The following is a 13,048-nucleotide window of genomic DNA, read 5'->3' on the forward strand; positions in this document are numbered from 1 at the left end:
TCAATTTCTCTCTCAGGTATTTACATTGTTCAAGTTTCTTCACATATTGATGTGGCCACTTATGGATTATTCACTATAGCGGGGCTGTAGAAGGGTACGTCACATTTAGCTAGAGGGGAGTTGAGCCGTAGGGTAAGTTGCATCTCATGCTGCTCAAGTGATGTCAGAAGAACCCTGAAGATATGCTGCCTTGTTTGGAGAACCATCAAGGCTACTCTGAACTTCCACACCTCTCAGGGAAGGTTGAACAAAACAATGCTAAGACCTAACAGTTCTTTATTGATTTACATGGGGCTGCTTGTCTTCCAGCAATCCATTATGTAATACAGTGCTGAGACAGCATTGATTGCTAAGCAGGAGGTTATATTTATTACCATGTTCCCAGGATTTAGAACAACCTGGTGGCTTCTAGATGTTTTGGACTACAACTCCCATGAGTCCCTGCTAGCCACCTGGTTGGCAAAGACTGATTTGGAGCAATACCATCCAGACAAGCTTTGATAGGGGGAAACGGAAGGCCTAACTTGATGTGAGCCATGACTGGATCTCCCAGTAACTTTTTTTTCTTTTTTTCTTTTTTTGGAAGGTTGCTCAAAACACCTAACAGAGTGTCTAAACTGGGAGACAGCCATTTCTCTGGTCAAAATGACATGGAGCTAATAACCTTGCTGGAGATGGGAAAGAAAAGATATGAGGAACTTGTTTGTCCTTTTTCTTCTCCTGTGGGTGTTTTGATTGGGGGAAATGGTGCAAGGAAAAGGATTAGACCCCAAAGCATCAGGACTCAAATCTCATCTGCCCACCCCCATGTCCGCTTTTTAACTTTCAAAAAGTTATTGGGAGATCTGAATTTCCATTTGGCCCCAAACTACTTGCCTGTTTATTGAATTTTTGCCCAATCCAGCAAGTAGACATAAATTATTCTGTGCCAATCACCCTTCCCAAAGACTTGAACAAATGAATGTTGCATTTAGCTGTCGGTGAAAATATGCCAGTACGGGGAAGAGACGCAATCCCATGAGGAGAAGCATCCACAATCGGAGGGGGAGGGGCGCTACCACATAGAAGGCCCTGAAGCCATGTACAACTAAATCTCCATGGCAGGAGGGGGGAAAATTCACACATGAAAATGGCTCTTAGTGTCTTCTCTTTGAGGTCTTCAGCATTTAACAATCCTTTGTCTCTGCTCTCATGATTACAGTTCTTTTCCGTAGGAACTGAAAGCATTCAAACTCAATAATACAAGTAGTATCACTGGATTCCATTTTGGACACAAATGTATTGGAGAGATAATTCAAAGTGCTCAGCAGGAGGGGAGCATGATAGATTTCTGCTGTTTCCTGTGATTCAAATCCCCTATAGTAAAAGGCATGGCCCAAAGGTCACATCTAAGCAGGGAGCCTGGTATTTGAATGGGATGCCCACTTCTCTGACTTGATTAAGGCATATGTGCACAAAGTGGGCCTATCTCTAATCTGACTTTATGACGACAGACGTTTTGGATAGACTTGAAAATAGAAGTGGGGCTGAGAGACAGAAATGACTGTAGACTAATAAGGTAGAAAAGCTGAAGTGTAATAGGACCAAACTAGATGGAATGGGCACAGAAGCCTGCTTCTTTTCAGTTGCCCAACCCATTCACATATAAAATAGATGACAGCCAGTCATCCTGGGCTTGGGGCCTGCTGGGGAAATGGTAGCAATTGGGCGAGCAAGGCAAATCAGGACCATGGTCAGTTCCCAGTGGGCCCTGATGGCTGAGCTTTGGAAGAAGACAATTGAGGTGACTCTGGGACCCAGATGTAAATGACATGATACTTTTTGAAATAGGAAAAGGAAGCTATCTTCTGCAAGCAGAATTTTGTGTGCAAAATATCACATTCATTAAATAATTTCTGAAGAATGCTGAAGGAAGACACACCTCCTTGCCCTTGCTTTTGACACTTGAGGTATATATATATTTAGGTCCCACTTTATTTCTGTGATTCTAAGTTGGTTTAAAGTGTTTTTTGATATTGTGTTTTAATGTTCCAACCTTAGGGTGAAGGGCAGGTAATGAATAAATAATAACAAATGCTAATCACACCAAGTATAATTTTTATTTATTTATTTATTTATTTTGTTAGTTACCTAACACAGCAGACTGTCTCTAGGTGCCTTGCAGTTATGTTTGGTCCTCAGCTATCAAGTTAGGACATCTTGTGACACAGACAGATACCTTATTTTTAAAGAGACCTCTTTCTTGCAGCTGATGGGAAAGACCATGATTCTGCAATGCAATCTTCATACAAATATAAATCTAGTAGTTACATATATAAGGAGATAATATAATTAATATTATAATAATATAATATAATATAATATAATATAATATAATATAATATAATATAATATAATAATATAAATACTTTTGATTTTCTCTGCTATTGCAGAGGAGCACTACATTTATGTTGCATTTGAGTTAATGGTTCACTGTTTGATTTTGTTTTGCTTTCATTTCTTCATTTCTCTTAGAAAATTGGCAACAGGTATGAATGACCAGATAAGTAGAATGTATAATTTGTAAAGTTGGTCATGTTGGAATGAATAATAATTCCTTTTATCTCCATTTGAGTGTAGAAATGATGGGTATCCGTGCATTTTTCTCTTCTCGTAATTCCATTTCCATTTGCTAAAGAAAAACCTGTTTCCATAGAGAGTTTAGGTGCACAATCAGACCTCCATTTATTTAACTCCCATTGATTTCAAGGAGAAAGAGCTGAGAGCAGAAATCAATATGACACAAAGCACCAAATTTTGGTTGGATACAAAATACAATTGCATTTGGAAAGCCACTGTTTTCTCTCTTCCCCATTATGCTTTTGCCTTATCTTAGTTGAAGCATTTTCTTTGCCTACTTGAATTTCTCATGCACATAAGCTGCCCCATGTTCTTGATAGTCTTCTTTGTTCATCCAAAAGCCACTGAAAGAGCTGAGTGAGGCCACCAAAGAGCCCCCAAGCCATGCTGCCTTGCCTCTTGCTGGGGAAGCCAGGATTTTTATGGGGTGCCCCCTGCCATGAAGCAAGGCATGCAGTTCCTTGCACATCCTCTCTGGAAAGCCAGGAAACAATGAGGAGCCTCCTGATAATATAACATTATGCATGAGCTCTCCTTGAAACTCAGCTGGAAACTTCTGCAAACTTTGGAAAGCCAAGATATGAAGTCCCGGGGAGTTCTGGCTCAACAGATGTGGCCTGAAGAGTGGCTCTGGGCAGCAAATACGTTCTTTGTCTAACTTTAACAAGTGCCCATCAGGGATCTGAACGCTCACAGGGTCCTGGCAAGCCTTGCCTTGAAGATCCCTTTCATAGTCCATGGACACATAGCAGTACTGTTTTGTAAGCCGGGCCACCATCTTTTTATCCAAGGACCCAAGAAGCTGTGGGTCATTGGAACTGTCTAGCAGCAGGTCATGCATGTGCTTGCAGAGAGCCCTCCCAGCCACGTCTAGTCGGTAGGTGCCTTCCATCCAGGTTTGCCCAGAATAGATCGGAGTGACATGAGAAACCCCTGCCCCAGCCTCCACGCTCAGTCCAGTGACTCTACCACAGGCACAGAGGGAGAGGAATCCTGTGTTGGCCACATGTAAAGCTGGGACACCAAAGCTCTCAAAAAACACCTCTGCCATCTTCTCTCTGTTTGTAGTAGGGCAGGAGGGAGAGTCACTCATCAGCATAGGATGGTCCTCAACAGGCACTCTCAATCCACAGTAGAAGAGATGGCTCCACAGATTCTCCATAGCCTCCCAGTCCACTATGATGCCATGCCTAACTGGATGGTCTGGGGATCTTCTGGAGCTGCCTTTGGCATGGACACTACAGGAAATAGATAGATGTTTATCCTGAGCCATCCCCGGATCGGTGGGAGGCAAGTATGTTGTCTTCATGGAAATCCTTGGCTTTTCCTCTCCTGCAAAGCCTGATCGACTGAAGGCACTGCCATTGTCTACCACAATCGCAACTTTCCCCATAGTGTTGCACCTTTCCTCATGCCCTCTTCTGACTTTGTGGAAGTGGAATTATGTTGGCAGAATTGGAGAGGGATAAAAGCTCTTGTCACCCTGCCAAAAAACCAAAGCATAAGTAAAGAAGGAATGAGGCTGTGAATTCCCTTGGTAGTCGACTGCTGAAGTGAAAGTAGGATTCCTGTTGAGCATCAAAGTCAGGATATCTGAGCAATCTCACAACACAATTGTTGCTTACAGGAGTAAGTCCCTTTGGGATCCCTTTTGGTTGGAGCACTGCAGTCCATAGCGATCAGATAAAACATGGTGCTGCAATACACCAAGGTTTTGTGTTTCTTCATGGACTCAAAATAAATAACAAGTGACATGACCATCGTGACCGCTACTGGTGTATTGCTGTTTTTGTTAGCACCCTGAACCCTTAATACTGCATAGACAAGACGGAACAGATGTTAAGGACTTACATAGTGCTTGTATGTGCACTCAGTAGTAGAAACACAACCTGGTTTGCATGTGACACTAAGCCATGGTTTATAAACCCTGATTTAACTTAAGCACAGTTAAGCCTGATTGTCCATACCTGCACCTCAGCTTAACTTTGGTTTATGTATTAACCAAGGTTTGCAGCTGGTTTATAAACCTTGGTTTATGTTAACCATGGCTTAGCTTAACATGGGATGCATTCCAAAGGACATGGTATCGTGTCTACTTCAGAATTCATGGTTTATTACAGATCCCCAAGTGTGCTTACATAGGAAAGTGTTGTGGAAGTAAAGACATTGTTATTATAAGACACTGAGATAAAGCCTGTTGCCTGTTCACTGAACATTCATCCTGATATGTTTGTTTGGAGGTTAAATGTCACTAGCAACCAGTGGCTATTATCCCATGTTTTCCACTGCACTTTTTTGGGGTTTTTTTGTTTTTTGGACGTTATGGCTGTTAGAAAGGTGATGGGGGGGAAAGTGCTAGAATGTACAGGATAAGAAACATTTTTTGTGAATGAACAGCCCTACAAAAAGGCATAGCAGACACATGTGTGCAGCTTGTAGTTGCCCAGTGTGCATTTCATGCTTCCCACAGGTCTCACATCCTGATATTCCCACTCAGATAGTAGGTACCAGCACTTTTCTTGGTTGCACTTATGGTGCATCTCCATGGGTTTTGCATGGAAAGTGGGTGCCTTCTTGGCAGGGGCGCCAACTTGCCCCACACATTGAGAGGGTGTGGTCATGTGACGTTGCCCAGCATGTGGGCAATCTTTGTGCTTGCTAGGCCCAGCCTATGCCTGGCTGCTGGGCTGTCAGGCGGAGGCTGGGGCGAGCGAAGGCAAAGATTGCCCTTGCTTGTCCCAGCCCCCACCTAGCTCCTGGGTTCCTGGGTTGCTGGGCAGAGACTGGGGTGCAGGGGGTGTCAGGGGTGATGACCCCCTCAATATTGGGGGGTGCAGCCCCCTGCCCCAAAAATATTTGGGGAGCTGGAGCCCCTTGCATCCCATAAAACCAGCTTCCTTGCTTCTTGGGAGTTTTAGGTAAAGGTAAAGGCACTCCTGACCATTTGGTCCAGTCGTGGCCGACTCTGGGGTTGCGGCGCTCATCTCGCTTTATTGGCCTAGGGAGCTGGTGTACAGCTTCTGGGTCATGTGGCCAGCATGACTGCTAGGTTGGCAGGAGCAGGGACCGAGCAACGGGACCTCACCCCATCGCGGGGATTCGAACCACCGACCTTCTGATCGGCAAGTCCTAGGCTCTGTGGTTTAACCCACAGCACCACCCGTGTCCCTCTTGGGAGTTTTATTTATTTAAAATAGCTGTAACTTGCCCTTTATCCTAAGATCTCATGGCAGGGAACATACAGTACATAAAACACCATCCATTTACCAAAATAATGCAGATAAAATAAACTAGAATGTCTTCATGTAGTGCCATAGTGGACAATCAATAATAACCCTTCCTGACATTGACCATTGTTGGTTGGTTGAATCGATTTCATACCTTGTCATATGTCTCCTCCTGTTTACCTTTAACTCATCTGAGGAGCCTCTGGATATTAGAAAACTTTGGCACGACAACGGGGAGGTCCTGAATGAGATGGCCAAAGAAGGGAAATGTCCAGCTTTGATGAGAATTCTTAGAACCTGCTGTGGTTTCTCTTCCTAACATGGATTTTTTTCTCTTGTGACTTCATTGGGTTCTGTTATGTGCAGTTCCATGGCAATGCAGTTGCAATGCAGCAGTGGGTGACTTGTGGCCCTCCAGGCGTTGCTGAGCCCCAGCTCCCATTATGCCCAGGCAACATCGCCCCATTGAAAAGCTTTTGAAGGGAGTGGGCTCTGCGTTGGTGTCAAATCCAAGTAGCATTGGCTATGTTTATTCATTTGGATTGTACCCCTCCTTTTCTTCACAAAGCTCAGTGCAATGTTTGCGAAGTTTCCAGGTGGTCTCTCATCCAGAGCCAAATCTGCTTAGCTTCATTTCTGAAACATCATCATGACCTCTCAGACCATTAAAATAAACAAAAACTCCAGATGATTAGAAATAAGTATAAAGCCAATAAATCCCAGCAGAATGATACCATCAAATGAAAACCAGTTATAAAAAATGGGGAAATAACTGGGCAATTTTACTATAGGTGCCTATCCCTGAAGCCTGGAGAGCAAGAGGGGTCAATGCGCACCCACCCATCTCGCTCTCCAGGCTTCAGCGAAAGCAACGCAAAGCCTCCGGAGCGCGGAGGGAGCGCTCCCTCTGCACTTCTGAGGCTTCGCGTTGCTATCGCTGAAGCCAAGGAGCCTGCATTCACTCCATAGGACGCACACACATTTCCCCTTAATTTTTGGAGGGGGAAAAGTGCGTCCTATAGAGCAAAAAATACGGTATGTTTTGTGAAGATTACAGGCTTCTTACACATGGCATTTTTGCATATGTTGTCATTCAGCAACTTACCTGTCACAACAATATGTTTTATTTTCTGCACTTATCATTTTGAAATGATTTCCTTTTAAAAAGAGCCACACAGACAATATAAGAACGTAAGAAGAGCCTACTGGCTCAGGCCAATGGCCCGTCTAGTTCTGTATGCTGGTCTCACAGTAGCCAACCAGATGCCTTTGGGATCCCTGCAAGCAGGACATAAATGAAGTAGCCCTCTCTTGCTCCTCGCCCCTGCCAGCTCCGGCAAATGGCATACGGTGGCTTGCCACCTACGGTAGCAAAGGTAATACGTAACAATCATGAATAGCAGCCACTGATAGCCTTATCCGCCATGAATTTGTCAAATACCCTTTTAGCTTCTTCATAGAGGAAAAACGTGTGATGATTTGGCAGACCATAAGGATTGCCTAGATGGACAAAGGGTCCACCTAGTCCCCAACAAAGGCCAGCAAGATGCTTTGGGAAGCTTTCTGGGTAGCAACCATAAATCGGTGGTACAGCAAATGATTATAGTGCATAGGGCTCCATCCCTGGCATCACCAGCAAAAGCCATCAAATAGCAGATGATGGGAAAGACCTCTTCTGCCTGAAACCCTGGAGAGCCACCATCAGTCAGTAGATGGTACTAGTCTAGAATGTCAAATAGTCTGACCTGCTCTATGGCAAATTCTGTATTTCAAGCCCACAGGCCAGACATAATATAACAGGGGCACCCTGTTGTTTGTCAACAGCATCCAGAAAATCAAATATATCCCGCCTCTAACCTTGGAAGTTCTGTTTGACCTATCATGGCTAATATCCAGTAGCGTAAGAATTCCCAAACTATAAAAGCCTATGGAAATGTGAATTGATGGTATCTGAGCTATGGAAGTGGTTTTGGAGCACCGTGCCCCTGTAGTCCCAAGCTACATACCAATTTTTTTCCAGAATACATCGTTATTTCTCAAAGAATACTGTAATGAGTTGACTGGCCCTTCAGAGGATGAGAGGGAGGCCTGTTCTTAAAGTGCCTGCTAGGACTGGAGCTGAGAAACTCTTAATCTTTGACGTCCTTGCAGGTACTCTGTAAACAGGTATATGATTCTCCCTCCAAAACACCCAATAAAGCCACAGGGTGTGTGTGGAAATGCCTTTCCACTTGCCACTGAATTCTCCTCAATTGTTCGGCTGTTTTCAGGCTTTGGAACCCACAACAAACAACCTGATTCCCTCATGAGGCACCAACATGAAGACACCCAAAGGAAGCAAAATGCTCATAGCTTATAGTTAAGCATGGGAGGTGAATCAGGGCCTCTCCCTATTACACAGCACATTCCGCAATGTTACAGCTGTTAGTTCCCAATCAGCAATTGCTGGTGCAACATCTTACAGCTACTTCTCTTCTGGATTTTTTGGATGGTGTCTGCTGGGTTTTCTAGGACCACCATACCTGTTTCCTAGCTGACAGCCTCAAGGAACCTGTGTAGCTTGCCTCTTACAAAGATGGGCTTGATTGCCTGAATGATTCTAGCATGCTCATGCATTAATACTGTACAATGATAAATATCCAACCCGGGAACAGAACCTGTGTCCCTCCAGTTGTTGCTGGACTATAACTCTCATCATCCCTGACCACTGGCCATGCTGGCGACGCTGGCTGGGGCTGATGGTAGTCAGAATACAACATCTGGAAAACCCAAGGCTCCTCATCTCTGCCTTAACCCGTTAAGTCTTACTTTAACCTCACATTGCCCTTGTGATCGGCACGATAGCAGCACGTGAGAACAGACCCTTGTTCTCGCCCCACTTTCAAGCACACACTAAAGGTGACCAGCCTTTTTGAGATGCTCAGGTTGGTTTATTGCCTTCCTGTGTCCTGGAGGTTTTTGTTTCCGTACCCTTGATCTGGCAATGTCTGCTGATCACAGTCCAGGTGGTCCTCTCACGCCTACTGGATGTATGGTGTACCAATTCTTGATTTTATTTTTGGCAACCGTGGAGTCTCCTTCTGCGTTGACCCCTGTCTTTTCAGCCTCAACCAAGAAAAACATTGTGAGAATCCTCCGCAGCTGGTGGTCTCCATCTCCTCCTCCTCGTCGGGCTGCTGAAGGAAACGGCAATGAGGGGCTGCTGGGACTGTCTCCACGGTAGCCCCTTGGCTCTTGCCGGCCACAAAAATTTACCCTGCTCCCCAGGGGGAGAGTGAAGAGGGGGAGGACTTTGGAGCCATGAGACAACTTTCCAAGAGGAGGAAGCAGCACTACCTTGACCTGTAAGCAAAACAGAATCTTCCTAATAAAATGAAACTTTCCTCCCTCAAGCAAAAGAATTCTCCCTGATCCATTTCTGCAGCCTGAGTCAAGCACTTGATTGGACCTCATAGTCTCAGCTATTGCCTCCTGACAGATATTTAAACACTGTTGGCTTCCTCTCATGTGATTCTTGCAGTGGCTACCTTTGAACAGAAGAGTCTCTGGGTGCTGCAGCTGACCCAGAATGCAACAGCAAGGTTGTTAGTGGGCACCAGAGGGGCTGTGTTTGATCTATCCTGCAGCATCCTCACTGAGTGCTTTTTTGTTTCCTGGCACAATTTAAATTGTTGGCGATCAACTTTAAAGCCCTAAATGTCCAATGTACCTATGGGATTGCCACCCATGGGAAACAGATGGACGGGGCATAAATTATCATCATCTTCTTCTTCTTCTTTCCGTATCAACCTGCCCTTCTCTGGAGGTGGAGGCACAGTTGATGACAGCAAGAGATTGGGCCTTCTAAGTGACTACAGCAATATCGCACCTTGTTCTGTGAATTGTGATTTGCTAGCTAGCTGGTAAAGACATTTTATTCTGGCACATTTTTGCCTGCTAAGTACTATGAAGGTCATTTTTACCTGTTAACACTGCCATATTTTTTTTAAACAGATCTTTAATGTTGCAATATATATAGTGATTTTAAAGTTGCCCTGAGTGGGGCATGGGCCCTAGAAGGGTGGGGCAGATCTAGGGTGGGGGTGGGCAAGAGGTAGACTGGGATCTACTGGTAGATCAGTGGATGATTTGCTGTAATCAGTTGTGTTCAGTAGTACTGAAATCTAATGCACTAGTGCAGGGGTCCCCAAGCTGTGGCCCATGGGCCAGAAGTGGCCCATGGAGGCCATTTATCTGGCCCACGAGCCGCCCCCAAACTGAGCCACCTGCTCAGCGAGTCCCCATGCGCTGCACTAAACCGGCACAGCATGGTGCGGGGACTCTCTTCCACAGTTCCAGAAATCGCTTCTGTGCATGCCCAGACACTGAAAATTGCTTCTGCACAGGCATGATTTCCGGCATCTGGACATGCACAGAAGTGATTTCCGGCCCATGGAGGATCTCCACGGGAGTGATCTGGCCCATGCCCGGTAAGCCTTGCCGACCCCTGCACTAGTGGAACTGGGGAAGCTTAGTCTCAGCTTTTTATAGTGTTCCCTCTTAAGATTGATTGCATTCAAAATTTGGGAAAGAAGAGAGACTTGGAGTGAAATAGGGAATGTGGTGCTCCATGAAGAAATAGTTGCAGGAACAGCAAGGACAAAGCAGCAAAAGTGTGAAACTGCAAAACTAAATAAATTGTGTCATTAGCATCACAGGAAACTGGTGTGTGTGTGTGTGTGTGTGTGTGTGTGTGTTGTGCAGAAGAATCTGTAGGTCTCACTAGCAGGAAATCCCTGTAATCTCTATAACCCAGAGTTAGCTAACCTTCATTAGGAGCAAAGATATGTTACCATTCATATCAGGCCATTGGCCTGATCCAGCAGGCTCTTCTTAATGTTCTTACATTGTTAGCCACCTCCACATCTTGTTCAAATACACCATTTAATGAAATGCTGTGTGAAGCAGGATTTCCTTTTGTCTGTTGCAAATCTCTCATCCTTCAACTTCATTGGTTGACCATTCCTTTGGATGGTCAATAGACGTCTCTTCTCGAGAGCTGACTGAGAAGAATTAGGTCCTTTCCACACTTGCCATTTATCATAGCACTGTTGCTATTTGATCTGGCTTTTTTAAAGAGTTAATTTGTAGCTTGATTGCCTGCACTTTTGCTCACACGTCACAGTTATTAGAGAGTGACTTTGAGGTTTTGCTTTCCAACCTAAGGGTGAGTTGTGCCCTCATGAGAAAAGTGCCACTGCTGTAGTTCTATCCCTCAAGTACCCTTGTGTCCCTCAGCAAATGTCAGAGTTATGAGCGTGAGCGCTGAGGTAGCCGTTTCACAGCTTTTATCATTTTTATTTTAATGCCTGTTGTGCTGGAATATTGTGGGAAGATAGGAGATTAGAAGAGGATCTGCATGTCTGCCTGAACTATGGTGAACCTTGTTAATGTGATGGAATTTTGTCTGCAGCTAATAATTGAAGTCATGGGCAGTGCATTGACTCAGTACCATTGACTCCTTTCACCATATACAGGGTGAGTCCTTTAAAAGAGGCCCCAAGGATACAGAGTACACATGTTCCACGGGGCCTCTTTTAAAAGACTCACCCTGTATATCCCTCCTCTGAACAGAGCTTGCGTGCTGACAGCTCGCAGTGGTCAGAGGGAAGGAAAACAGGCGTCTCTCAACCCTTCCACACAAAAACTGAGGCAATGTTTACACAATGCCACACAAGTGCAAATATTGATGATCCATTCCAGATCTTTCACAATTTTTTTGTGGTACACAGGGGTGGGGATAGTACATCATTTCAAAATACTAGCTGAGTAATAATGAAGTTGCTCAGCAATATGCCAGAAAAGAAACCCTGATGGAAAGAACAGTTATGCCACCATAAATGATAAGTGCAAAAAGGCACTCTCTTGATATCTGGAAATCTCTCCAATATTTTTGAAGATTACCATCACCACTTATAGAATGTGACGCCACCAACCTACATGGAGGGGTGTGTGTGAAGGTCCACAGTTATACATTTGGGATCAGAAACAAGGCTGATGTGAAGTCTGAAAAGTCTGAAAAGGTTTCTGAAATGTCTTTCTTTGGTGCTGAATGGAAAGCAAAGTAGGCCCCGGATGGCTTTTTCCGGGGAGAGCCTTCCACAGTTGGGATGGCAGTGCTGAGAACACTCACTCCCAGATCTCTTAAGATGGTGGTGACACTGTGGTCCCTGGGTCTAGTTCACGGGTAGCCAAGATGATGCTCTCCAAGTGTTGTTGAGCAATTACTTCGATCGGTCCCAGGTAACATGGTCAAGGATGATGGGAATTGTAGTCCCGTAATATCTGGAGGGCAACACCTTCGCTACTGCTAGTCTTGTCAGCATTATGGCACAATCTCTGCATGTAGAAATAGCTTGGCAGGAGAGAAACCTTGTGTAGGGGGAGGATGTGTATTATACCCAGTTGTACAAGGCTGCAGTTGTACAAAGCTTCTGGTGTTTTTGGGGGGTGATGATATGGGGGAGCAACTAATCGACTGGTACTTACAGTGGCCTTGTCTTTTTTCAAGCAGATTAAAATTCCCCTTTTGTCCTTGTCCTGGTCTGAAGACTTATCACACTTATGTTTCTTAATTTTCCTGTGGGAGATGTTATTCCCCATCATGCCACCAGGGTAGTGGCTCTCCTCCTGGGGAAGCAGCTATGATAATGTTGCTACAAGCCCCTGTGGCTGGGAGATTGACACCAGGTGCTATTGTGATGTCATCCAAGTTCATAGGGCACTCTTACAATGGCTGAGAGATATACAGCTGAGCCCTTGCAGTCACTAGTGGCTGAGATCTTTCTTCTTCTTCTTTTGCCCTTTGTTCTCTGTCACTGAGCCACAACAACCAGGAAACAGGAATATATTTGAATTAAGCAGAACACATGGAGTTCTCCAGATGTTATTGAACTGCAACCCTATCAACCTCCATCAAGCATGGCCAGTGATAAGAGGTGATAGGAATTGTAGTCCAGTGTTTGGAGGGCACTGCATCGACCTCCTCTGGTTTAGAAGGTCTGTGTTGGGCCCTGCACCATTTCACAGTGTGTGCTGGTTTTGACCCTGAAAGCCTTACACAACTTGGGATCACCATACCTAAACAACTTCCTGTCTCCACCTGAACCTCTCTGGACCCTGAGATAATCATCTGCAGTCCTTTTCTGTGTGTGCCCTTTGAG

General features: G+C 44.9%; 2 protein-coding genes and 1 long non-coding RNA gene across 4 annotated transcripts in view; 1 reads left to right on the forward strand and 2 right to left on the reverse strand.

Annotated features, from left to right (window-relative positions):
- NECAB3 (N-terminal EF-hand calcium binding protein 3) overlaps positions 1 to 13,048 on the forward strand; it is a 92,757-nt gene that overhangs the window by 58,395 nt on the left and 21,314 nt on the right. The gene's annotated exons all lie outside the window — the stretch shown is intronic.
- On the reverse strand, positions 2,654 to 6,157 carry ACTL10 (actin like 10). 2 transcript variants are annotated; one of them, XM_081196563.1, is made up of 2 exons: positions 6,001 to 6,157; positions 2,654 to 4,102 (listed from the first exon to the last, which is right to left on the reverse strand). In XM_081196563.1, exon 2 carries the CDS (start codon positions 4,010 to 4,012, stop codon positions 2,894 to 2,896), a length of 1,119 nt encoding a protein of 372 aa, XP_081052689.1. In that variant the 5' UTR covers positions 4,013 to 4,102; positions 6,001 to 6,157; the 3' UTR covers positions 2,654 to 2,893. The 2 variants fall into 2 exon arrangements, with proteins under 2 accessions (XP_081052689.1, XP_081052690.1); XM_081196564.1 differs by having other exon boundaries at positions 6,027 to 6,125.
- On the reverse strand, positions 8,755 to 12,822 carry LOC308588354. The gene is made up of 2 exons (XR_014008629.1): positions 12,375 to 12,822; positions 8,755 to 9,188 (listed from the first exon to the last, which is right to left on the reverse strand). It is a non-coding gene; the product is annotated as an uncharacterized lncRNA (long non-coding RNA).

This window comes from Podarcis bocagei, assembly GCF_964188305.1.
Source record: "Podarcis bocagei genome assembly, chromosome: 5".
Lineage (NCBI taxonomy): Eukaryota > Metazoa > Chordata > Lepidosauria > Squamata > Lacertidae > Podarcis > Podarcis bocagei.